This window comes from Astyanax mexicanus, chromosome 14 (assembly GCF_023375975.1).
Source record: "Astyanax mexicanus isolate ESR-SI-001 chromosome 14, AstMex3_surface, whole genome shotgun sequence".
In the NCBI taxonomy this organism is placed as follows: domain Eukaryota; kingdom Metazoa; phylum Chordata; class Actinopteri; order Characiformes; family Acestrorhamphidae; genus Astyanax; species Astyanax mexicanus.
Genome location: NC_064421.1, coordinates 20,232,694 through 20,256,237, shown reverse-complemented (window position 1 = coordinate 20,256,237; position 23,544 = coordinate 20,232,694). Strand labels below are relative to the sequence as shown.

General features: G+C 36.8%; 2 protein-coding genes across 4 annotated transcripts; both read left to right on the top strand.

The window, feature by feature from the left end:
- Positions 1 to 22: 22 nt before the first annotated feature.
- LOC103041179 (uncharacterized) lies at positions 23 to 14,404 on the top strand. Of its 3 annotated transcripts, XM_015607013.3 has the most exons (21): positions 23 to 1,403; positions 1,723 to 1,779; positions 2,306 to 2,512; positions 2,661 to 2,750; positions 3,566 to 3,709; positions 3,833 to 3,979; positions 4,188 to 4,266; positions 4,835 to 5,024; positions 5,113 to 5,256; positions 5,436 to 5,626; positions 5,703 to 5,829; positions 6,166 to 6,265; positions 6,379 to 6,508; positions 6,625 to 6,802; positions 6,988 to 7,321; positions 7,477 to 7,567; positions 8,353 to 8,468; positions 8,833 to 8,996; positions 9,087 to 9,573; positions 10,720 to 10,799; positions 13,091 to 14,404. In XM_015607013.3, the coding sequence occupies exons 3-21, from the start codon at positions 2,401 to 2,403 to the stop codon at positions 13,214 to 13,216; spliced, it is 3,030 nt and encodes a 1,009-aa protein (XP_015462499.3). In that variant the 5' UTR covers positions 23 to 1,403; positions 1,723 to 1,779; positions 2,306 to 2,400; the 3' UTR covers positions 13,217 to 14,404. The 3 variants fall into 3 exon arrangements, with proteins under 3 accessions (XP_015462499.3, XP_049319421.1, XP_049319422.1); XM_049463464.1 differs by lacking the exon at positions 1,723 to 1,779; XM_049463465.1 differs by lacking the exons at positions 1,723 to 1,779; positions 3,566 to 3,709.
- A 2,653-nt stretch (positions 14,405 to 17,057) lies between these two features.
- LOC103040044 (transmembrane protein 179) lies at positions 17,058 to 21,397 on the top strand. The gene is made up of 4 exons (XM_007253795.4): positions 17,058 to 17,419; positions 18,164 to 18,301; positions 19,153 to 19,231; positions 19,792 to 21,397. The coding sequence occupies exons 1-4, from the start codon at positions 17,118 to 17,120 to the stop codon at positions 19,972 to 19,974; spliced, it is 702 nt and encodes a 233-aa protein (XP_007253857.1). The 5' UTR covers positions 17,058 to 17,117; the 3' UTR covers positions 19,975 to 21,397.
- Positions 21,398 to 23,544: the final 2,147 nt, after the last annotated feature.

The following is a 23,544-nucleotide window of genomic DNA, read 5'->3' as shown; positions in this document are numbered from 1 at the left end:
GCTCTAATCAGTAATCAGCCCAGTTGGATTTGGAAGAGTACCTTCTGCCACCTACACAAATCTCACTGACTGACTGTTATGGGCGTGTATATGAGAGAGAGTGCGGGAGTGAGTAAGAGTAGTGTTAAGTAAGAGGATGGGAAGTGGCCTTAGCATTTTCAAGATAACAGTATTTATGGACTATAAATTGTAACTGTGCACCTAAAAAATGTGAGTTGCTTTAAATTTATTAATTTTCACAGTCTGTAAAATGTATGAATTTTCTTCATATTTTCATACTTTGTGGTGTGATCTGACTCTGGATTATTGTATTATTGCTTTCAGATGAAGGAGTAAAATCTGCAGCAGCCTTTAGTGAATACGGCAAGGGTTTATGGAGCCTCTCAGATCCATTAGAGCCATGTTTTTGATGACATTAGGGGTAAAGTTTTCAGTGAGCTCATAGGCTGACAGCAACACTGAAATCCTTAAAGAGCATAGAATTTAATCTCCTTCACACTCTCACTCTCTCTCTCCACATATGCTTTATCTCTCTCTCTCTCTCTCTCTCTCTCTCTCTCTCTCTCTCTCTCTCTCTCAAGAAGCACCATTTCTACCTATTAAACAATGTCATTTATTCCTGTGGTTTTTGAGGTGGAACAGCACACAATGCCTGCCATTTGGATAATGGTTCCTACAATGGGGCACATAAACTGGTACGATTTTTCAAGCTGAACAATGCAATTGTATGCCATTTCAGTAAGTAAAAAGGTAAAAGGGTAAGACAAGTATAGGTTTTGATGGAAACAAGCCAATCAGTAAGTCTCACTGTGTCCCTTGACTTAATGGTATTGCTAGTTCTGCAAATTTTGTGGCATTTACTTTACTCCACTTTTCCACCAAGCAGAACTCGAAATGAACACTTCCACATTCCAGCACGACAACAGCAGGTCCACAAGGTCCGGTGTGAATTTGTGTGTTTCAGATTTAAACTAACTTAATAGGATACAGGGACATTGTTACTAACCAGAAATTACCATCTTTTCATCTTTCAATTAACAATAATTACCGTGTTTTGGAGATGTGCCTTTTTTCCCATATTAACAGCGTGAATATAAATAATTGAGGAATTTTTTTGTTATACCTTATCTTGTCTCATGTAACATCTGCTCATCAGTGCTAAGTGCTCCTTCATGTCATAATACCCTGTATGTCATATATTCATATTTAAAGTAATACCATATCTAGCCTACCCACCCTCACTCACTCTTCAAAGAGCCAATGGGATCCAGAGCAGGTCTAGATTAGTGGATTATTCTAGCCTAGGGGATTGAAGCAGGGGAAAGCTCATGGGACCCAGTAAGCAGATCGGGAGATGCTTCTCTTCTTGGCCCGTGGGATGCTGGTGGAAGGTGCTTTTACCGGTGAGTCTTGGACATGTATATTAAGCAGGTGTTGATGTCATAACACTGCTAATAAACCTGTGTGATGACTGAAGATTAAGCTGGACTGAGCTGGTTTCTTCAAAGCGACAGTCCATAGGTTTTGGGCATTTAAAGATCTCTTTTGTGACAATGTGTAATTGCACTGAGCATGAGTGAAATTTTTTTTTACACAACATGTATAGTGGTGCAGTCTACTTTCAGAGTCAATGAATCTGGCAGTTTTAACACGGATTATTTTGTTCTGTTTTAGATTGCCAGCTCCCCTCAGTTCTAATTCTGTGTTACTTTGGTTGAACAGTGTGAGAAGTACCAGGTGAAGGCTGAGTTTGCCATTAGCAGCACTGCAGTTGCTCAGGTAACCAGCAAAATCCATCCATCATGGTCAGAGAACTCCATGGAAAAACACTTTGTTCTGTCCCCTATCCACTCAGAAATTCTACTTCTTTTAATGTTAAGAAAAAAAAATCAAGGACTGCTGCAGGTTTAATTTTGTCTGAATATTACCGAGCAGGGTGATGCTGTAACCATACCAAATAAGGCATGCTTTTTTTTGCTCAACTGCAGATAACTTGGAGTGAATCATCCAGTAGATTTTAAAGATTGAAAAACTAAACCTTTGGTTCTGGTCTTTAGATTAGTCATAAAAATGTCTCAAAGAAGAACATCTTAATTCGCTCAAACTCCAGTGCCTTCAGTAGCAGGTGTTGAGTCATATGTAGTGGAGCCTTTCTTTCTACGCCAGTAAATGGGGTTATGAAATAACTTATAATTTGGGAGGAGCCATGCCTCAAGCCCCGGCTTCATATTAAATACTATCTACCTAGCTTACATACCCCTTTTTTGTTAAAATTTTATTTCTCCTTCTTGACTCTGCTCTTTAGACGGGGGAACTGACTTTCTACCTCAAGCAGAAACCACCGGAACTCCAGCCCACAGGTTCTCTGAATTATCTCCCCTCTCATCTCCTCCTTATGAGATGTTCCAAACTAGCAAAAGGATGCTCAACACTGAAGCCCTGTGGAACAATTCTTTAACAGACAACAACGTGAAGGACATCTTCTGCTGGCTTCGATGCATCATCACTGAAGGCAAGCAATTCCAGGACTAATCATGGCTATATCTATATATAGTTGCTGAGGCCACTATAATAACACCATTCTTTGTACAAACTTTGATTTGTATTTGGCAAATGCAATATAACTGTCGTTATTTGTATAATTGATTTATTTTCAACAGATAAAGACAATGCGAAGAATAGTCTGGCCAATTTTAACTGCTGGCTTCAGTGCTCATTGGAAATGACCAAGAAAGAGTTGCTAACTCTCTGTGAGTACAAGGAAATCCACTACAACAGTAGAGTCACCACTAATCTCTTTATATAGATACAGTAGTGAACCATTACTATTTAGAGCTAAGCCTTCAGTTACATTTATAAAATGTGCATTTAATTAGTATTTGGCCTTTAGTTTGGGCCATAAATAAGAAATTGAACAAAATAAAAGTGAAAAAAATGAAAGTTTTTTGTCTAGCTTTTCAAAGAAAAAGCCTTTACAAAACTACATTTATTGAATTACATTGACCTCAGCGGTGCTATTCTAATCATAATTTTACATTAGTAGGTTTGTTGTATTTATTTTATTCAGCACTGCAGTTCTAGTCACACTTTTAGCTAGCTAGCTTTCACAGCAGTGCCACTATGATCATATTTTTACTTAAGCAATGCAATTTAAGTCATAAATGTACCTTAGTAGTGCTATTTAGAGAATTCACACAGAGAATTAATTCAGTTTTTTTGGTAAACAGACACTAAGGCTAAGTTTGATCATACAGTTCCAAAACAGCAAATGTACATTGCACTGGATTAGGGCTGCATGCAAGAACGTCCTAAGAACCCCCTGCTTTTCTTTCTTTTTTTTTTTCTTTTTTTTAAGTGTGGCATTAAAAATGTCATCCAGGCCAAACATGCTTGCTTGTTTGTGAAGAGGTAGGGAATCAAGTATACTGATACCTGACATTGAATTTAAACCTGCCGTTTCATCCACTGTTTCTCTCCTTTACTGGCTGCACGCAACAGTCCCTTTACATGACAGTTCCTCACTGCATAGATATTAACAAGTAGTAATTTCCCACTCTGACTCCAGGTTTTGTCCAGCGCAAGGGCCTCTGGATGTGTCTGGACCAGAGAGCCTTCACTAAAGTTCATTTACTGACACAGAAACTGGAGAACCTGCTGTCATTGAGCTGCTTGGGAAAGAAACTCACTGATCCTCATCTATCTACACACAGTGCGTTATCATATCTAACATTCTTTAAAATAATTGATAAAATGAATGTCACTGTTCTTCCAAGTACATTTTATATGTAAATGCATTATTTCTGCATTTTTCTGTCATGTCTGCCCATCGCAGGGCTCACAAATGGGACGTATTTAATTGATGGTCACATGATCAGCTGGGGCTGCTCAAATCAGGAGCAACAAATACTCAGACAGCACATCTTGCTCGGCAGACTGGTACAGTGGTGGAGTTTAACTGGACTTCTGCCACAGTACCCAGGTGATAATTTTATACTTTCTTACTGTCATTAGCAATGTTCTGTTAAAGATTAGTAAAGGTGATGATACCATTGAAATCAAAGGTGAATGTTAATCACCATTATCAGTGGAAATAAAATAAGTCTTCTAAATAAAACATTCTTTTTTTTAAAAAAGCAGACCAGACATTAAATGTTCAATTAGTCTAATAAGATTTACATTCCTTTTAGATGCTTGTGAGTTCAAGCAGATTTCTCAGATGTGGCGTAAGATGGACCAGAATCCCAGAAGAGTTTGCTTGAAGCTGCGGTAATTTCTCCCACTAACTATTAAGCATTGGAATGTTTTAAAATGTTAGATTTTTTTGTTTTAATGGAGGACCATTTTAAAGAAAGACATTTACTCTTACTTTTTATGTGTTCTGCATAAGTCAGTGGTTAAGATGGAAAAACTTAGCCTATGCTGGTGAAAAAACAAATTGGTTAATCAGCTTGATCAGCTTGAGGTGGCCAAACTGTTTTCTTTTTTAGAGGGTGTGTATTGTAAAATAATTATCAATTCATATTTATTTACAGAGGTAGTAGCTGTAATGTATAAATATATCTATTATATTGACTGTTCAAACCAGCAGTAAAATGTTTTAATATGTAATGTTGATGATGGTAAAATAATGGTAAATCTGATCAAATAAAAAAAAGTTACAACCTTGTTTTTTTCTCTAGAATAAGAAATTTTACCTAAATATAAATAAAGCTATTAACAGCTAAAATAGTGAATTATGCAGAAATTTGGAACAATTGATGGAATTCTCCTGTACAACTTTTGCACAGATACTACAAATAACCCCTGCTGATGATATATGTCTCTTTCTCATTAGATGTGATATTGAAGATAAATACAGATCGAGCTCCCTTATCCAGGACATAATGGCTCGTTTGGTTAAACAGCATGGGCCACTATGGGTTTCAGAAGACTGTGCCTACCAGACTTACCCTCCACCCTCTCTTAACGCTCTCCTAAATCTTGTGCTGGTCCCACATGTAGACATCACATGTGTCCAGGCCATTGTATCCTGCTTTGAGTGTATTTAGTTTTCAGTTTCACTTTAAGTTCAGTGAATTTTTTTAATAGTGTTCTTTAACTGGACACCTTCAGATAATGTACTTTGTCTTGGATGTGTCTAACTACCTGCGCTGTAATGATGACCTTCTGAAATCATTCTGCCGCACCTTCAGCATCCCACCCAGCTTTTCCCAACAGATCCGTGGATTCTGGCTCATGGACCATGGCTTTGTGTCTGTATGATGTCTTCTCTAATTTGATTTTAGCATTCATCCATGGTTTCTTATTGTTTATTTGTTCAAGTAATGAGACATTAGAATCAATTGTTATAAGAGCAGTTTAAACACACACAATGAACCTGATATCCTCAGGAACATTTAGGTTTCTGAAAAATATGTTTGTTTTTTTTCCCATAGGATTCAATGGAAATGCTGCTAAGCCCAAAGGCCAGTTCACCCTGGTTATCACTTCACCATTGGGCTGTTCTGAGGACCCTGCTGAAGCGAGGGGAGCGTCAGGCAGCACTGAAGTACCTGTACTACACCACACCTGCCATAGAGAGCGTTCAGAATGCCAGACTGTATATGGACGTCCTGCTACAGAACAAGTACATCATAATTAATCTCACTCACAGTATACAGTTGTGTTACATCCACTGCTAAACACAGATAATTTTTTTTCAGTCGTGTTTCTGAGGCCTGGATGCTGCTCAGACATGGTCAATTAGGAAACAAGCACCTACTCAAACACTTCATTCATGAATGTGAGAATGTTTGTGTCTGTGGGGAAGCACTGACCGCTGTGTGTAAGGTGAGTGTTATTCCATATATACTAGTAGTTAAAATGAGTCTGTGTTAAATAACAAATACTACCAGTATAAGAAGTTACTTAATTGTGAGTGAGGAATTAATTTAGATCATTGTAAGAAAATGTTATACACTCACAATATGGCAATAAAAATAGTAAAATAAAGAGAAACCCCCCCAAAAAACATAAGTCTAACTATTTTTTTCCAGAACTGTAGTCCTGCAAATACTGTATCTTTAAGAATATGACAGACTATTGATTAACTGTACTAATTACAAGAAAGACTATATATATATACAGGATTGTTGCTAATTACAGTAACTTTTCAATATATCTCAGAAGTTACAGCCCCACTTACCTGAAAGACCAGATTCAGTGAGACCTGAGGCCACGAATCAAGATAACATTAAACATGAATTAAACAGTCCAGAGGGAAAAGGTGAACTTCTTTAATTATTTTATCATTGAAGAAATTGTGTATAAAGCTTTTGAATTAGTCAAACAAAGAAAATTTTGTATAAGCTGACTCACGTTGTGTTTTAACACTTTTAGACCAGACCTCTCGTCCACTATCTGCACTGTTATACAAGTGTCTCAGCAACAGCTCTCTGACGCCTGAAGATTTGATTACACATCTTAGACAAACTGTGACTGACCTTAACTCACTACAAACCACAGAAAGGTAAAACTAGAGATTAATCTTACTGTATTATACTGTATGGATTAACTGTGAATTATAAAGACCAGAGGAAAGAATGGTTACCTGTGGGTTACTTGTGACCTGAGTTTCTTACATAGGGTTTTGGTAGTGTGGCCAGAGCATCTGGAGATCACAGAGGAGAACAGGAATATACATCCAACACATCCTGCGTGCCATAATCTGCCCGACACACCTGATCCAGCAGAGCTTCAGAAGGCTCCTCAGAGAAGCCCAGAGCTGGAGCAGCTAGAGGATGAATTGCCTGCATTGTTACAGGTACAGTAGCATCATTTGAGTTTATTTTTGAGACACAGTTATGTATTCCTTAGATATTGGAACAAAACCCAATTCCTTAAAATAGTAACAGTTTAGAAGAATCAAAAATGTTCTTAACCCTCCAGGGCGGTGCTCTTCAATGATTTATATTTGAACCTCTTTTTTATTCTTTCTTTTTTTTTCAGTTGGTATGTGTGTCTCCGTCAGTGGAATCTTCTGGTACTACATCTCCAGACAGTATAACGTCCGCATGCTCCTTCACAACTGCCCCATCTTCACCGCTTGTTGTCCCATCTGAAACCCCATCTGCCATCTACAGCAGCACAGAGACAGTGCAGAGCCCCTTTTCTACATGTACACAAGAGGACTGCCAGGTGCTGGACAATGAACTGAGAGCTCCTGAAAACCTGGCTCAGATCTGTTGCCCAGACCTTACTTTGACTGTGGATGGTTCTACAGAAGCAATGCCTTTTAAAAGCCTGCGGAGAGGAAGTGCAATTGAACTGGACATCTATGAGTGTGAGTCTGCTGTCCTGTTGTAGTTCTTTTACTGGCTATGCTTCTCGAGTATTCCTAACATCTCTATTTTATTCATATCCATTTTTATTACATTTCTATGTAATAAACCTGTTTGTTTTTACCATTAACTGTGATAAACGTTTTTAATTCTGCAGGTGTTGTGGAAATCTCCACGTCTGCAGTTCCAGAAAACATCTCAGACCCAACTGACAGTCCAATAGTAGAAACTGCACAAACTAAGAAACGGTATACTTTATTTAAGGCTCAGTGATTTCACTTTCGTTTATTTTGATCTATTTCTTCTTATTTATTATTATTACTGCAATTTAGTCAAATGCTAATGTATAAAGGTATACCAATACCTCACCATCAACCTAGTAACTCCTTAGCAACCGCCTAGCAACATCTAAACAACCAGCACCTATACCAAAGTAGCACATTAGCAACCGCCTAGGAAAATCTTACCCTACCAGTGAATACCTTTACTAAAGAAACACCATAACAACTGACTCATATATCAAAACAACACCCAGCAACCAATTAATATTATAACAACACTTTGCCCACAGATTGAATGTTTAAAATTTAACTACAATAAACTGCTTAAAATATTAATTTTGAACATTATCATTACAATAAATATAATTAAAAAAAAAACAGTTTTCACTTGCAATCCATTATTCACTAATCAGCCATAACATTAACATTTTTACTGTATTCACTGTCCAACTTATTAGCTAACGTATTATCCACTGAGCATATAGGAGCACTATATCTACTAGATCTATAATTATAGAATGCAGTGCTGATTATAACCCATCACTCAAACAATACATGCTCTGTGGTTGTCCTGGCCATTAAAGAACAGGGTGAAAATATGATAATATAAAGAAAAACAGAAGTATATATTATAAAACTACAAAGCTCTCTTATGTGGTCAATGTAGGTGGTGTTAATGTTACGGATATTTTGGTATAAATAGTACTTTAAATATTTTATTTAGGTCTTGATTAATCTTTTATTGTTTTTAGGTCAAAGAGCAAGTTTAACCTTCCGTCACAGTGCTACAGCAATGAGGATAATCAAGCAGTGCATTCTCCTGCTGAGCTTCCTGTAGACAGTCACAATTTTTTAACCCCTGATTATGGTAGGTTAAGAGTATTTATATAGGCTCTTTTTTATCGTATCACGGTTTGCTTAAGGTGAACTGTTCTGTCATTGTCTCATTTGTTTCATCTGGAACAATGGCAATGAAGCTGATTGATCAGTGTAATTTTACTAGACTGTACCTGTATTTAGATGTGATGACAATAAAAGCTTTTTGACTTGACTTGATTTTAATGCATCAAACACAAAAAAGCACAATGTGAAAACATTCATAATTTATGTGTGTCATTTTCAAAACTTCACGTGTTCTTTTATCTATAAAATAAAGACTTAGCATGAAAGGAGCCTTAAAGGTATTTAAGTTTTTGGCTGAGTGTAACTTTGTCTCTTTTTTTTTTATACAGAAAAAGCAGTCTATGATAAAGTCGTATCTGAGGACATCATTAAGGCAGAAAATGTGACTGAATCTTTAACCTCTGAACAGAAAGCTGAAAGTTTTTATCCTCAGGAATCTTTCTCCATTGAAACGCCTGAAACAAGCAGCTTTCTGGAACTTGAGCCTTTAAGGGTGAGCATCTTTACATGTACAACATGATGCGTAAAACACCTTTTGGCTCTCTGTTGTTTCACTATTTGTGTTTCTTTGTACTGTCTTCAGAGAGCACTGTCTCTTCCTCTAGCTGAGGAAGGCTTTGAGGTCTCCCGTTCGGATTCCCAGGATTCGGTGGATCAGCCAGAGATCCTTACCTCCTGTGCCCCTTCTGAGGACATGCAGGACCTCGAAAAGAAATATGTTTTAAAAAAGAGAGGAGATCCATGCCAGTCTGCTTCATTAGCCTCTTTAAGGAGCGCTGTCATAGAGACAGACTTCTTCACCCATCAGCTGCACATTCCTCTTGGAGTCTCCGTGTCACCCTGCACCAGTCCAACCCGCAGCCCCCAGCTCAGCCCCTCTGATCAGGTTAGAGACAAATCCCCCAGCCAAGGCAAGACTACAACAGCGAAGGTGGCGATGTGTTTCCGGACTACACCCGACGGGATAGGCCACTGTAGAGTGGGCAGCTGGTGGAAGCAGGGCCTGGAGACAAGACGAGCCTCCACAGGCCTGCTGCATGCAGTGGAACAGGTCTCAGCTGCCACAAAAGGTTTGTGGAAACTTGGAGCATTTTTCCTTTGCTTTAGTTTACCTTCACGCAGGAAAAATTTAAAGCAATCCATAATGCATTACTATAAACCACATAAAGATTATCTCTCCACTTATTGGCCAGACCTGTCTGGGGTGGAGCAAGAAAATAAATACAGAAAGAAGATTGTGTGTTCTGGACTATTGCACATTTCTGCATGGAGTAAGAGATGGCAAATGTTCTTAACTGTAGCAATTATCTGGATGATATACCAGATTAAACTCAAGCTTTCAGATTAAATTGTCACAGATTAAATTCTCATCACAAACCGAAAGCTCCAGAGTTTAGAAACGGACCAAGAGCCTCTCTTTTTAAGGATCTTGATAAAGTCATTTTAGGTCGTATCCAGGTGAAGTAACTGTATTCACATCTGCCCAATCAAATCGCACCAAGAGTGAAAATAAAACAAATTAAACTGGACCAAAATAAATGCAGGTGTCGTGTCAGAAATCCTAGGCTAGTATTGGTTCTAATTTAATTATGATCATATTCAAGCATGTACTTATATTGTGGGCTAGAATTAAATCTTTAGGCTGTTTTAGAAATGGAAACAGTAAAATAAATAATGGGTTTTAAAGTAAAAATTCAATGCATGGATATTCGTATATTATAGTAGACTGTAAATGTATTTATTTTTGTTGTGTTAAAAACTAATGTAATGGCTCAGTGCTTCCACTATGATCTGAGTATGGCTGGTTTGAATCCTGGGTCATGGTGCTTTCCATCAGCAGCCAGAATCCAAGAGAGCACAGTAGGCTTCGCTCTCTCTCTCCCTACATTACTCCCCAAAATTATGTGGTCAACACAGACATCTGCTGGGCGTCTGTCAGCCGTGTTTCTGCGCTTTCCTCCGAGCACGCTGACTACCTGCTAATGCTACATCAGTGGCAGTTGGAAAAGAGGCGGTAAATGGCTTCACATGTATCAGAGAAGGCATGTACTAGTCCTAAACCTCTTAGTGTTGGAGTATTGGAGCATAATTAGTGATAGAGGTGGTCCTAATAAGTAGGTAATAGGATAAAATGGGGTTAGATTATTGGTAAAAAAAAAAAAAGATTCCATCTCTTGCTTTGATCTACTGAGCCCTCTTTTTTTCCTTTGTTCTAGGACAATCTCAGTCTCGAGGATCACCTGGCTTATTGGAATCCTCTGCCAAGCCTAAAGGAGGCAAAAAAGAGGTCAGACGGGTAAGATATGCTCATTTGAATCTGAATTTGGTATTACAGAGTGACAGCAATCCTTTACTGATGTGGTGAGACTGAGGAAATCAGTGTGGAACTTCCTTTAGGCCACACTGTGGCAGTGTTGGATAGATGTTCTTGTGATTCAGCATGAGCTCATACTAACAAACGTTCTGCTGTGTTTAGATGTGTGTTAATGATACTGGATTCAGGCTATTGTTTAATTGTTCAATCACCCTTGAGTGCTTTATGCAGGCAGTTAACTTCAGGGTAATAAAGAGTGATACATTTACACTAATGGAGACACTAAAACAGCTGCAAAAGGTAAAACCTCATTAAACTGTTTAGTGCTGAACTTTGTGGAAAGCAAATGGAATACTGGGTAGTCTTAGGTATCTGTTGCTCAACATGCTTAACATGTCAAGTTTTATTTTCACTCATTGCATTACAGTTTCTAAATTTTATTTTATTTTAAATTGGTCCCCCATTTTCTCCACAATTTATGCGGCCAATTACCCAACCCACTCATTAGGACTCCTCCTATCACTAGTAATGCTCCAACACCAGGAGGGTGAGGACTAGCACATGCCTCCTTTGATACATGTGAATTTAGCCACTGCCTCTTTTCGAAACCAAGTAGCGAGCTTGCTCAGAGAAAAGCGCAGACACTCGTTTCGGGTACATTGGCTCACATTTGCGGACCTCACCCTTTGAAGTGATGTGGGGAGAGAGCGCCATCTACCCACCCAGAGAGAGCAAGGCCAATTCGTTCTCTCGGGGCTCCGGTAGCTGTTGGAAAGCTACATGAACAGGATTCGAACCAGCAATCTCCCGATCATAGTGGCTCGCTGAACCACTCGAAGCCCCTACAGTTTCTAAATTTGATCTTAGGATGTCAGCAAAGATGGATCCAATGGGTAAAGGTTCAAATGTGTCAAACCTAAACACAACATAACATGATAACGGTAAATTTCAGTCAGAACAATGTGATATTCATGCCAAAACAAAATGTGAAAACCAATCACAACCCTGTACATAATTTACACTGCATTTACCCTTCTGTTAGTAGAGTTACTGCTTTCAATTTGGCACTAATTTCTTTCTATAATTTATCATATTGCCCTGGCTGCAGTCCATTAACTCATCAGCTGTGGCTAAGGCTTTACCTGTATCTGACAGGGATCAGAGCGTGCTTTCAGCTTAGATTAATGCCCTGTTCTATACACACAGCCACTGTTAGGAAATGAGGATATCAATTTTACATCTAGGAGCATGGTTCAGTATAAAAGCTATAGTCCAGAATAATCCAGTATGACAATTCTTTATAAATTTCTTCACTGATTTTTTTCTGTTAAGTTTTCTGTTTATTGCTATTTTGAAGACTCTTTATAATGAATTTTTAGGCTGATTTTCATATGGAGGGCAATACAGCCACTCGTATATCAGTGCCTGTATTTTGTTGTCCACTTTATAAAGGATTGATTGCTGTTGTGAAATATCGGAATGCCTCTATTAGAGCCTTTTCATCATGGCCTCTACTGACTGTGTGATTGTCCCATAACCTTAGGCACAGATTAATGGGATCAGGATATTTCTGCACCCACCACCCCTTGTGAAAAGTGTGTAATGCTGAGGAAATAGCTCTTCCTGACTGTAGGAGGAGCCCAGGAGCAAGAAATGCCAATTGGCACATAATACTACTTGAAAATATTTTATAAGAGAAACATAATGTTTTCTTTCTGCTCAAAGATTCACAGGGTTAATTAAATGCCATTTTAAAATGCATTTTAAAACTGTTAAGGGCTCACAATAAGTTGTCTGTTTTGACCTCCTGTCCACACAAATACTGTTTTAGGTGATTGAAAACATTCTTTTTTAGAGAAGCTTTTTTAGAGTTTTTTATTATTAGAATCTTTATAATTATATTTATTTTTTATAATCTTTATTTATTATTATTAAAATCTTTATTTTATTATTAGTAAATTTGTTTAAATTTCTCACTATATTTAACGGTGCTTCTTTTTGATTATTTTTACATTAAGTTTGTATGATGTTAGTATCTCCTGCTGGAAGTTAATCTTTTTTTTTTTTTTGTTTGTTTGTGGACAAAGAGATCTCTACTGGACACAGAGAGTTTTTTTTCTTTTAATATCCGGATACAAGTAGACAGCATTTCCAATGTCAATTGGAAAAACAGCAGACAAATTACAGATAAGAAAAAAAGTATTGTACTTCTGACAGTGAAAATATTAACATTGAAAGGATGTAATGGCTTACTGGTGTAAAACTTTTTTTAGGGTGGGAAAGAGGAGTCGACTAGTAGAAGGGGACCCCGAAAAGTGGCCTCTCATCCAGTGGAATCCGGATCATCTGCACATGCAGAACGAAGAGACAAGAGAGGAAAACGCTTTAAACAGTCATGAGAAAAAGATTTTACTTCAAATATCAGCTATGACATGTAATCATATTTTTAATGATGGTGTCTAAATGCACAGTTCACACAGGTATTAGCAAATCTGATCACAATGTGGGACATTCAACTATTATATATAAAGCATTTTTCCTGTAGGTCTTTTAGTGAGCATATACAGTCAATGCAAGTAAGGAGAACTGCCATTTTTGCTTTGTTCAGACACTAGAGTGCACTCTAGAGCAGGTTTATGAGAAATAGTTAAAATGGAGATCTATTTTTTCCAACACAGAAAAATATTTCAGCTGTTTTTCACAGTCCTGTTATATTGTAATGCTGCTAACTCACCACCCAATTAGAAGCTAATAGCCAGAATGTAGATATACATTTATTTAATATATTCTTCTACTTTCCTAATTTTAAGGTGCCATAGAATAAAAAAATATTAATTTGGTCACTGATGATAGTTCAGTACATGCAAAAGAAATTTGTTAACCCCAAACACTGTTGCGTCCTCAAAAGAAAATCCACCGAAGTAAAACAGGACTATAAAACAGGCCAATTCCGAAACATTCCAAAAAAAGTATGATTTGACTCATTTTATATATATATGCCTTCAAAAGCCTTCCTGGGTTAAATGCAACAGCTACTATGGGAGAATATTGATAAAAGTCTAAAATGCTAGAGACCAGAGAAAAGCTGAGTGGAGGAAGAATTCCTGTGGGTATCCAATCTTATGACAGGCAGGGAAGAGCTGCAAGGATTGTGTTTTATAGAAAGGCTTTGAATCATTAGGTGCTTGCTGGGTTCTTGTTTAAAAGCTAACCCTACCACTTAAATAAATAACCCAAAAGCTGGTTTTAAACTACTTACACAAATAATGTCAAAAGTAGAAACTAGTAGTAGTGGCTCAATCAAGCATGTAGAAAAATAATGTCCTTCTCTTATACTATAAAACTGAAAAAATTAAATATTTTGCATAAATTGTCAGATATTCCAAAAATAAACATACTATTGAATTTGTGTTATATTGTTTTTTCCAGATATCAACAATGAATTTTCATACAGTACTGATGTTTTAAAGTCATTGGTGGTTTTAGAAGGTGATTGTAATTGTATACCGCGCCTTAAGAGGTGTAATTACAAACTGGAACTACTATATGGTTGTTGACATATATAAAGCCCGATATACTGTACACTAGCTATTTTTTTTTGTCTTTTTTTCAACTCTGAATCTAACACATGCATTAAACTGTTCAAAACATGTACTGGTTAAACTCAGGCAGCTTTACTTAATTTTGTACAAGGTTTTAAGCTGTAGATGGTTACGAAAATTGTGTGACATTGTCCACTGATTCCTAATTTTCTTTTAAAAAAGTATTTATTTTAAAGAAATGGTATTAATGACAAAAAAACACTCCTGATAATGGCACCCATTCCTGTTACTGAAGTTCACCCCTGTTACTAGCACTTTTACCTTTTATGTTTTGAGTAACAGGAATGAAAGTAACAGGAATTAGTTTTTCGCATAGAATTAGCAAAAAATTTAAAACAGCTAAATGACGGCTATCTTAGTAGCATGAGGACACTAAGCATATTCTAGTGATTTCCCCCAAATTTTCAGAATCTCATTACAGGTTTACTGAGACTCCTCACTTTCCCTATTGACCAATTCTTCATTTGGAACAAATAGGGACACACCCTTACAATCCATCATCCAGCCTCACTAATTATTAATATGAGTAAAATCATTAGCAGAGTTCAGAGGGTTAATTAAGAACATTAACAAACTATATGTTTGCTTATTTTAGGTTTATGGTTATTTTCTTCTGGTGTGAGACAGTAAAAACATGAAGAGAAAGGCACCACACCAAGGCTTTATAGACCTAATGGGTGCACAGTGGGTATGACCCACATTCCCAGATGTGTCTTTTTAGCCGGGTGTTATAAAAGGCTCTGTGTGTTTAGTCGAGATGGTGCTAATGTAACCCATTAAAAATTGATGAGCTCCCTGAAGCTTCAGCAGGAACTGGTGCTGCTGCGAGCTCCCTCAAACTCCTCACTGCAGAGACAAGCAGGGGTGGTATTTAGCATTAGCCAAAAGCAGGCAGCTGCATACTGCCCCCAGAAAAAAAAATAGATTATATATATTGCATGTGTTCTAGGGGATTTTCTGGATGTGTATACACTTTAAAAATAGAGGTAACAGATGTGCACGTACATAAACACACATCCTGTCCAGTCTCTGTAAAAAAAGTAGTACCAATTAAATATGTCTTTCTGAGGCAGATAAACACGAACCTATAGGCAACATGCCTAATGCCACGTGTGGGCAAGATGGATATAAAGGCCTATAGAATGATGGTGCTCCGACCAAAACAGGATTTTGGGATGAGTTTGGAAGAATCAATCAAATTCTCACAGCAGTTCTTCATAATCTACTAGAAAGCATTCCCTGGACAGTCACTTTGTTACAAAAACAGGACAATTACTTTTGTGTTCTCTTGAATTTACTGTGCATGTAATTTTTTATGCAGTTGTTGGGCATTCTGATTGTTTTAAATAAAACCACATGTAAACTGACAATAGGATCTATGATCTACACAATCAAATCTAATTTTGAACACACACACACACACACACATAGATTGGTCCAGCACACATAGAGAAGAACATACAGACCGTAATGACTTACAGTGATCTATACATAGCCTGGAATGACGTATAAATAATTTGTGCAGTCAACCAAGCTATCGCCAACCAACCGTATGTAATGGATTGTCTACATGTCTTATTGGCCTGACTGTAAGCAGAGACATAACATTAATATGTGCCCAATGATGACTATGGTCATTTGAAATGAGTATAAACCTGATTAAGGTGGACCTAATAACGAAAAAAATAAGATTAGATGATGATGATTTAATGAGATGTGACATATGTTGTATTAAAAAAAAACAGCCAAGTAAGAAACCCTAAACAGAAATGTGTGGTACAAAGTCTTTTATAACTATAGTATGTAATTTTTTTACAGTAAACTGTGTTGTTTCTATGATGGTGTAGTAAATATAGTCAAGAGTGCCCTAGACTGAAGAAGAAAACTGTGTTTAAAGATAAAGTACTAAAGTCCTGCACTGTTTGTTAAAATCTTAAAAAAAATTATTTATGCCCACAAATCCACAAAAGCCCACTATGGAAAAATGTTCAAGGTTGTTGATAATGAAGATTACCTCATTACTTCTACAGTCTGCTAGTAATCACACTACAAGCTGGCCAGGTTTCCTGTGCCAGTGTCAGCACAGGATTTTACCAAATTGAAAACCTAAAATATAAATACAAGCCATCAAACCAAGCTGAACTGCTTGTATTTTTGCACCAGGAGTGGCATATAGTTATCCTAAAGCAGTGTGTAAAACTGATTAGAAATCAGGGTTATTCCACCAAATATTGATTTCTGAACTTTTAAAAATGTATGATTATGAACTTGTTTTCTTTGCATTTTTTGAGGTCAGCAAGCTCTGCATCTTTTTTGTTATTTCAGCCCTTTCTCATTTTCTGCAAATAAATGCTTTAAATGACAATATTCTTATTTGGAATTTGTGAGAAATGTTGTCCTTAGTTTATAGAATAAAAACAATGTTCATTTTACTCGAACATATACCTATAAATAGCAAAATCAGATTAGAAACTGATTCAGAAACTAAAGTGGTCTCTATTTTTTTCCAGAGCTGTATAAAACAAGAAACAGAAGATAAGCATTATTTTAGTCTATCTAAATAAAAAAATCATTACATGCCTTGCCTCTCCATCCACCCCCACCCCCCTTTCATCTGTACTGTAGTGCCGCCTGCAGAGCTCCATCGCGCATGCGCACTGCCTGAGCTCCGGGGCTGATTAGCAGCAGCAGTGCGAAAATGGCTAAAGATAATTTTATTTTCGCGCAGTGCATCCTGTACTTTCTAGCGTTCGTCTTTGGCTTCATCGCGGTAGTGCCTCTGTCGGAGAACACGGAGGACTTTCGGGGGAAATGTCTGCTGTTCACGCGGGGAATGTGGCAGAACGAGAACATCACAGTGTCCAAACAGCGCTTCATCATAGAGGAGTGGGGACCCCAGTCATCCTGCAGCTTCATCACTATCGTGGGCATCGCCTCTCTCGTGCTGTCCGCGGTTCAGGCCTGGAGACTGCTGTTCTTTATATGCAAAGGCCACGATGAGTGAGTTACACGCTTTTTTTAATCTGCATTCCCTGTCCCTCATATGCCCCCGTGCTCGTGCCCGTGCCAGGGATGCTGGGGCATTCAGCTTATCTGAATGGGACGCATGCACTCAGAGCACAGCAGCTCAGAGCACTTTATCATGACGCTGCACAAAAAAACACCATTATGCGTTTTTCTAAAAAATCTTAAAATAGGAATTTCTGTTTTTCTGTCCATTATTAGCATTCAGAAAACGAATGTCAGCATAAGCGTGGCTTCAGCACACTCTGCATCCAGATAAACGAGCAGCTCGATCAATATGCAGCTCTTCAGCTCTGATAATGGCAGATGTGATGGACACTCAGATAGCTCAGATTGCAGTTTGCACGCTATGTTATGTAAATGCTTGAGAAGACAGTGATGTGGGATTTTGTAATCAGGGATCAGGGTTGCTGCACAGGCCTTATAGCCTAAACCGTTTTAGTTAATACAGTGTAAACAGTTTAGAGTCTGATCTAGGCTGATGTGACTCATTTTTAATCTAACTTAATCTTGAGCAATTAGGTGTTTGATTCATCTGATCATTTAACCCTTTATTTCAGAAAGAAATTTAGAGTAATAGAACGTAAGAATGTAAAAGAATAGAATTGCTTAATTGCAATTGTTTTAAATATAACATGACCCAGCTCTAAAATTATTTCCATTTGTCCACTGTTATATTTCTGACGGCATTCCTTCTCCTTCTCCTGTATTCGTCCACAGCTCCATATTCAATGCCTTCCTGAACCTTCTGATCAGCTCTTTCGTGGTGTTTGCCGTGTTTCTGTCCAGCACCATTGTAAGCGTGGGCTTCAACCTGTGGTGTGATGCCATTACTGAGGGGGGCAGCATGCCTAGCAGGTGAGCATCCTATTCACATTATTCAGATCATATTTTTTGGAGAATGTTTGGTTTTTAAGAAGGTTTATGGCTGCTGTTTATATGATACTCACATTTTTTTTGTTGGGAAAATGTTTTAAGCATTAGACAGATGTTAAGCTTTGACAGATTTAAAATCTGCATTTGTTTGCATTAAGTAATTGTAAGTGTTAATGAGGCAGGATTTTGGATGACCATAACCCCACTTTATCCCCCAACAATATTGGATGGAGCACCATCATTCTAGAGAACATAGGTCCACTATTCCACACCTCAATGCTGCGGGACTATATACCCCTGTAGCACATGACTTGCACTAGGCATGCTGCCAATAGGTTCATGTTTATCTGCTCCAGAAAGTTATATTCTATTGGCAGTAATTCTCTGCAGGGACTGTGTGCATTTACACATCAGTGTCAGCATTGGAATCAACTTAAATTAACTGAATTCATTCATTAGAAGGGGTGTTCACAAACATTTGGACATCCAATGTATGTTTATTGTGTTGAACCAATATCTTCCCTGATTTGCTTGTTTGTTCTTGCAGCAGAGCTATTGAAATAAGGCCCAAGGCTCAGCTAATTCTGTTCAGTTCAGTGACATTACAGCTCCATCATGTTTCACTAAGCATCACTGCATGAATATGAATATGATTTGTTCAGAGTCTGAATGGGTGCTTTGATGAAAAGTTTAAGGGCTTTTGCGATGAGGCTTCTTTTAAATATGTAATGAGATTACCTTCATAGCTTCTAGTTTCTTTCAGAATGTAATTCTAGTATTGCTCTTGCTTCAACAAATATTCACTTGTTGAGAATGCTTCTTTTCATTTCTAGTTGTGAGGACTTGCAGGACACTGATCTGGAGCTGGGATTGGACAACTCTGCATTCTATGACCAGTTTGCCATTGCACAAGTAGGTTTATAATAGTGAACAAATAAACTTTATGAATCACACTGCCATAATATATCATATTTGTACACCATTTAAATTGCAAGAGTCATTTACAAAATATAATAATTGAATAGTTGTGTTTTTAAATGTTATGTTGCATTAACAAATTAAGATCAAGAACTTTGATTATACCATTTCTGAGAAGCAAATATAATTATATTTCCACTTTGGTTGTGTTTTTTCATTATGTGAATCTGGCCTGTTATGATGAATGCACCATTAAGGATGGTCTTTGAATAAATTCTATTTAAATTGACGTCCACTGAAAATTAAGATGTAGTTTTTTCTGTGAGTGTAATGACACTGACATGCCTAATTTCAAGGGACACGAGACTAGTATCATATCAAACAGTTTTAGGCCTTGCCCCCCTCTGAGTTAACACCACTTAATAATAAATTTACATACTGCTATCCCATGCATTTTGGCATGTCGGTGTACTCTATAAAGTACATGGCACATTGAAGGCATATTTCTTTCATGATATGATTTTATTGTAACATTTCTCTGTTTCCTCCTCCAGTTTGGATTATGGGCAGCTTGGTTGACCTGGTTGGGTATCACAGTCATGGCCTTCCTGAAGGTCTACCATAACTACAGGCAGGAGGACATGCTGGACAGCCTGATCAACGAGAAAGAGTTCCTGCTAGGCCGCTCCTCACGCCGCTCCTCTGACGTGGTGGATAAGAAAAGTGGCATGATCTGATCTTCTGTGGGGGAAACCCATGGGCAGTGGAGCAGAAGATCACTGGCTGAAATATGATGATTGAGATGAGACACAACATTCATCCACATGCACTGAAATCCAGTGGTGCTTGAAAGTTTGTGAATCTTTTAGGATTTTCTGTTTCTGCATAAAATTGACCTGAAACTTTTTCTGGAAAAAAAGAACCAAATTAAGCAAATGAGACAAAAATAGACGGGTATTTTATTTATTTATATATTTTATATGTTAGTGGCAAAAGTATGTGAATCTTTGCTTGCAATATCTGATGTGCAGCAATGACTGCAACTAAATGTTTCAGACAACATCCAATAATTAGTCCTGCACATTGGCATTATGTGTCTAATTTTCTACTTTTAGGACCTTTGTGAAATACTGATCAAATTTGAGATCAAATGTATGCTGAAACATAGAAAACTCAAAAAAAGGGGATCCCAAACTCAAGCACCACTGTAAGTGCTAAGATGATATAGCATAGAGGTTACAACAGCTTTTTTCTTAGGACTCAAAAAACTGCAACTTTTGGTAAAGCTGTAGTAACTCTATAGTATTAATCAATTCTTAAAAACACTGTTTCTGATACACTAGGTATAAATATTGCTCTTTTTAGACACATTTCCAACTAATATCTAGTTGTAAGTTTACTCTAGTTCTTATTACCTTGTCTTCAGTGACTTTAAAATGTGGATTACAGCTCAGTATACTCTCTATGTTTGTTTTACAGCCTACAATTTACAACCCAATTAGTTTCCCTTTTAGAGTCCTGGTGAATAAATCTAATCTAATAGTTAGAAACAGTATTTAAGTTAGATTTCAGTATACACACCATTTAATCCTGTATGGTTTACAGTACTGTACTCTCTTATCTTTCTCCCTGAGTTATATTCTTAGCTCGCTGCTATTATCTGTATGTTTATGCATATATGATAAATAAGATAATTCATGTACAGTTACATATGAGAAGGCAATATGCGATCTGTTATGCTCTGTCCAGCTGTATAAGTAGCTTGACATACATACAAGTACTAAACATAAATCCTGCACTTTCCTAATGAAGACCAAAGGTGAAGCATTAGGTTAAACTGCACTCTCTTTCAGATGAATTGCGCAGTGCATAGTGTCCATCAGTGTTACTCTTTTTATTATGTTATGTGGTGGTATGACAAACAGAGTATTTGCTGCATGCTGCAATAAAATGTGGTGTGTGTGTGTTTTCAGTATGAAACATTTCAAATAGCCAAATAACTCTTTTTAATCCTGTGAGAATATTTTAAATTTCATTTTTAAATGTGTTTATGAATTAATTTAGCAAACGCATGAATAATAATTTCAGTGTATGTTTGCAACACAGCCATATAAACACTTGACATCTCTGTCCTGTATGAAATACAGTCAATCTGTTATACCACGTCTCCTTTTTTTCTTTTTGTGTGCAATTTTGTGATTACCTTATTTTATGTTTTTTAGTTTTTTTTTTTAAATCAGGGTCCACAAAATCTAAGGCTATTTGAATAGACCCTGCCTAGTGTTAGTGCTGTGTTCCAAACAAAGTGCTCAGTGAGTTTATATTGCTATCCATTTTTTGGCAAATTACAAAATGCTTGCAATATAAAAAAATGATTGAATGATAATTGGAGTGAAATCTGTGGTAAAGTGAGTTTGGCTGCCTTCCCTTTATGTAGGAGGGCCTATGCTGTGAGGTTCCTGTTTGTGGAAGTTTTAAAACAAATCAAATCAGGTTGATTGCCGCATCACATACAAGTATGGATGAGTAAAAAACTTGACTATAAGCATATAATATTGCACTGCTGAATGTACAAGGTATAATATATAACTATGAATATATAAATGTTATATTTCTATTTACAAATACAGTACCAGCAAAAAGTTTAGACACACCTTCCCAGTGTTTTTTTCCTTCTTTCTTTAATTTATTTTCAACATTGTAGATTAATATTAAAGACATGAAAACATATGGAATTATGTAGTAAACAAAAAATAAATGTTTTTTCTCCACAATCCCATGACCTAAACTTAATCAACTGAGATAGGTATGTGGTTTGGGATGAGCTGGAGCTTCACAGCATGAAGGAAAAGCAACCACTATTGTTTAGCACCTCCAGGAACTCCTTCAAGATGCTGAAAAAAACTATTTTAGGTAATTCTACCTAATGAAGACACTGATATTAAAATATCAAAAGTGAGCAGATCTGTCCTCAAATATACTTAAATGTGGCTACTGGCTACTTAGAAGAAGCTAATGTATAAAATATATTGTGGTTTGGTTAACAGTTTTTGTTTACCAAATAATTCCACACGTGATCCTGTATATAGCTATAATGTCTTAAATATTACATTTACAATGTAAAAAATATATAAAAAGAAAGAATTGAATAAGAAGATTGAATAAAAAGATGGAATAAGAAGAGGTGTGTTCAAACCTTTGACTGGTGCTGTATGTATAGGAGACAGGAATGAATCTAGATATATGTAATGTGGAAGTGAGGAGCTTGTATAGGAATGGTATCTTGGGAAAGGTGAGGTAATCTGTGGTGGGTTGGACAGAACATTTTCCTACTGGCTCTTCAACAGCCAGGGAGAAGGATCTGTCTGGTTCTGGTTTAATTTATGCTCCAGTTACTTTCAGCTTTACACTAATGCACATAAAATAAATGTTAATGAAGATATTATACATATCAGACCAAATAAAATTGTACAGCTTTTGAATCTGTTCTGATAACGAATCTCAAAACTCTTTAGAGTGTATTTGTTGCTGGTTTTTTTTGTAGTTTCTGGAGGTGTCTATATATTGTATAAACATTTGTATGGTTTGTTTGAAAAACAAAAAGAAAAGCTTTCACCAGAGCCACGGCCCTGTGGATTTCCACAAACACAACCTTTAACCTAGGTTTGAAAATGGCACTTTTTATTTATGTATTAAACACAGAATTTCTAGCAGAAAATCACATCTTTTAAAAATATTTTTATATTATTACTTGCCAAAAACACAAAATAACACAAGCAATTATACAACTTTTTTGTACTTAAAGGTACACTTTTCATAATTGTGTAATATTGGTCTTTACAGGGTCATATGTGTTCCCTTTTAACTAACTGCAGAAAGAACAGATTTGTACATTCAGTATTCTGTATCACTTTACTAATAAACTATATATTTCAATTATACATTTTTTCATTTGAAAGTCGGACACTTTTGTATCATCAGGTTCTTGATGATAATGTTTATAATCTTTATTAACTTTACTGGTACAAAAAACACGTGAAAGGTACTCAGAAAAACGAAACAGTTAAAAAACGAAATATCTGAGGTGTGACAAAAAAAACCCAATAAAAACTGAAAACATAAAACAAATAAAATGGATTTAATAGGGCCCTACTTATGTGAGTGAAATTGACCCTCTAGAGGGCAAGCATAAACTTTACTTGTAATAAATGAAGCAGTATTGTTCTAAAGTAATGACAGTAAAGTGTTGAAAGGTCCCTTTTACTCGCCAGATTGTTTAATAGAAGTAAAAAAAATGCCAATATAAG

Bases quoted from the DNA above. Each gene is read 5' to 3' on its own strand.
- LOC103041179 (XM_049463464.1), top strand. From the start codon at position 1,355: ATGCTTCTCTTCTTGGCCCGTGGGATGCTGGTGGAAGGTGCTTTTACC. The intron at 3,980-4,187 runs GTGATAATTTTA...CATTCCTTTTAG, and splicing joins ACTTCTGCCACAGTACCCAG to ATGCTTGTGAGTTCAAGCAG. The intron at 10,800-13,090 runs GTAAGATATGCT...AACTTTTTTTAG, and splicing joins GCAAAAAAGAGGTCAGACGG to GGTGGGAAAGAGGAGTCGAC.
- LOC103040044 (XM_007253795.4), top strand. From the start codon at position 17,118: ATGGCTAAAGATAATTTTATTTTCGCGCAGTGCATCCTGTACTTTCTA. The intron at 17,420-18,163 runs GTGAGTTACACG...ATTCGTCCACAG, and splicing joins ATATGCAAAGGCCACGATGA to CTCCATATTCAATGCCTTCC. The intron at 19,232-19,791 runs GTAGGTTTATAA...TTCCTCCTCCAG, and splicing joins ACCAGTTTGCCATTGCACAA to TTTGGATTATGGGCAGCTTG.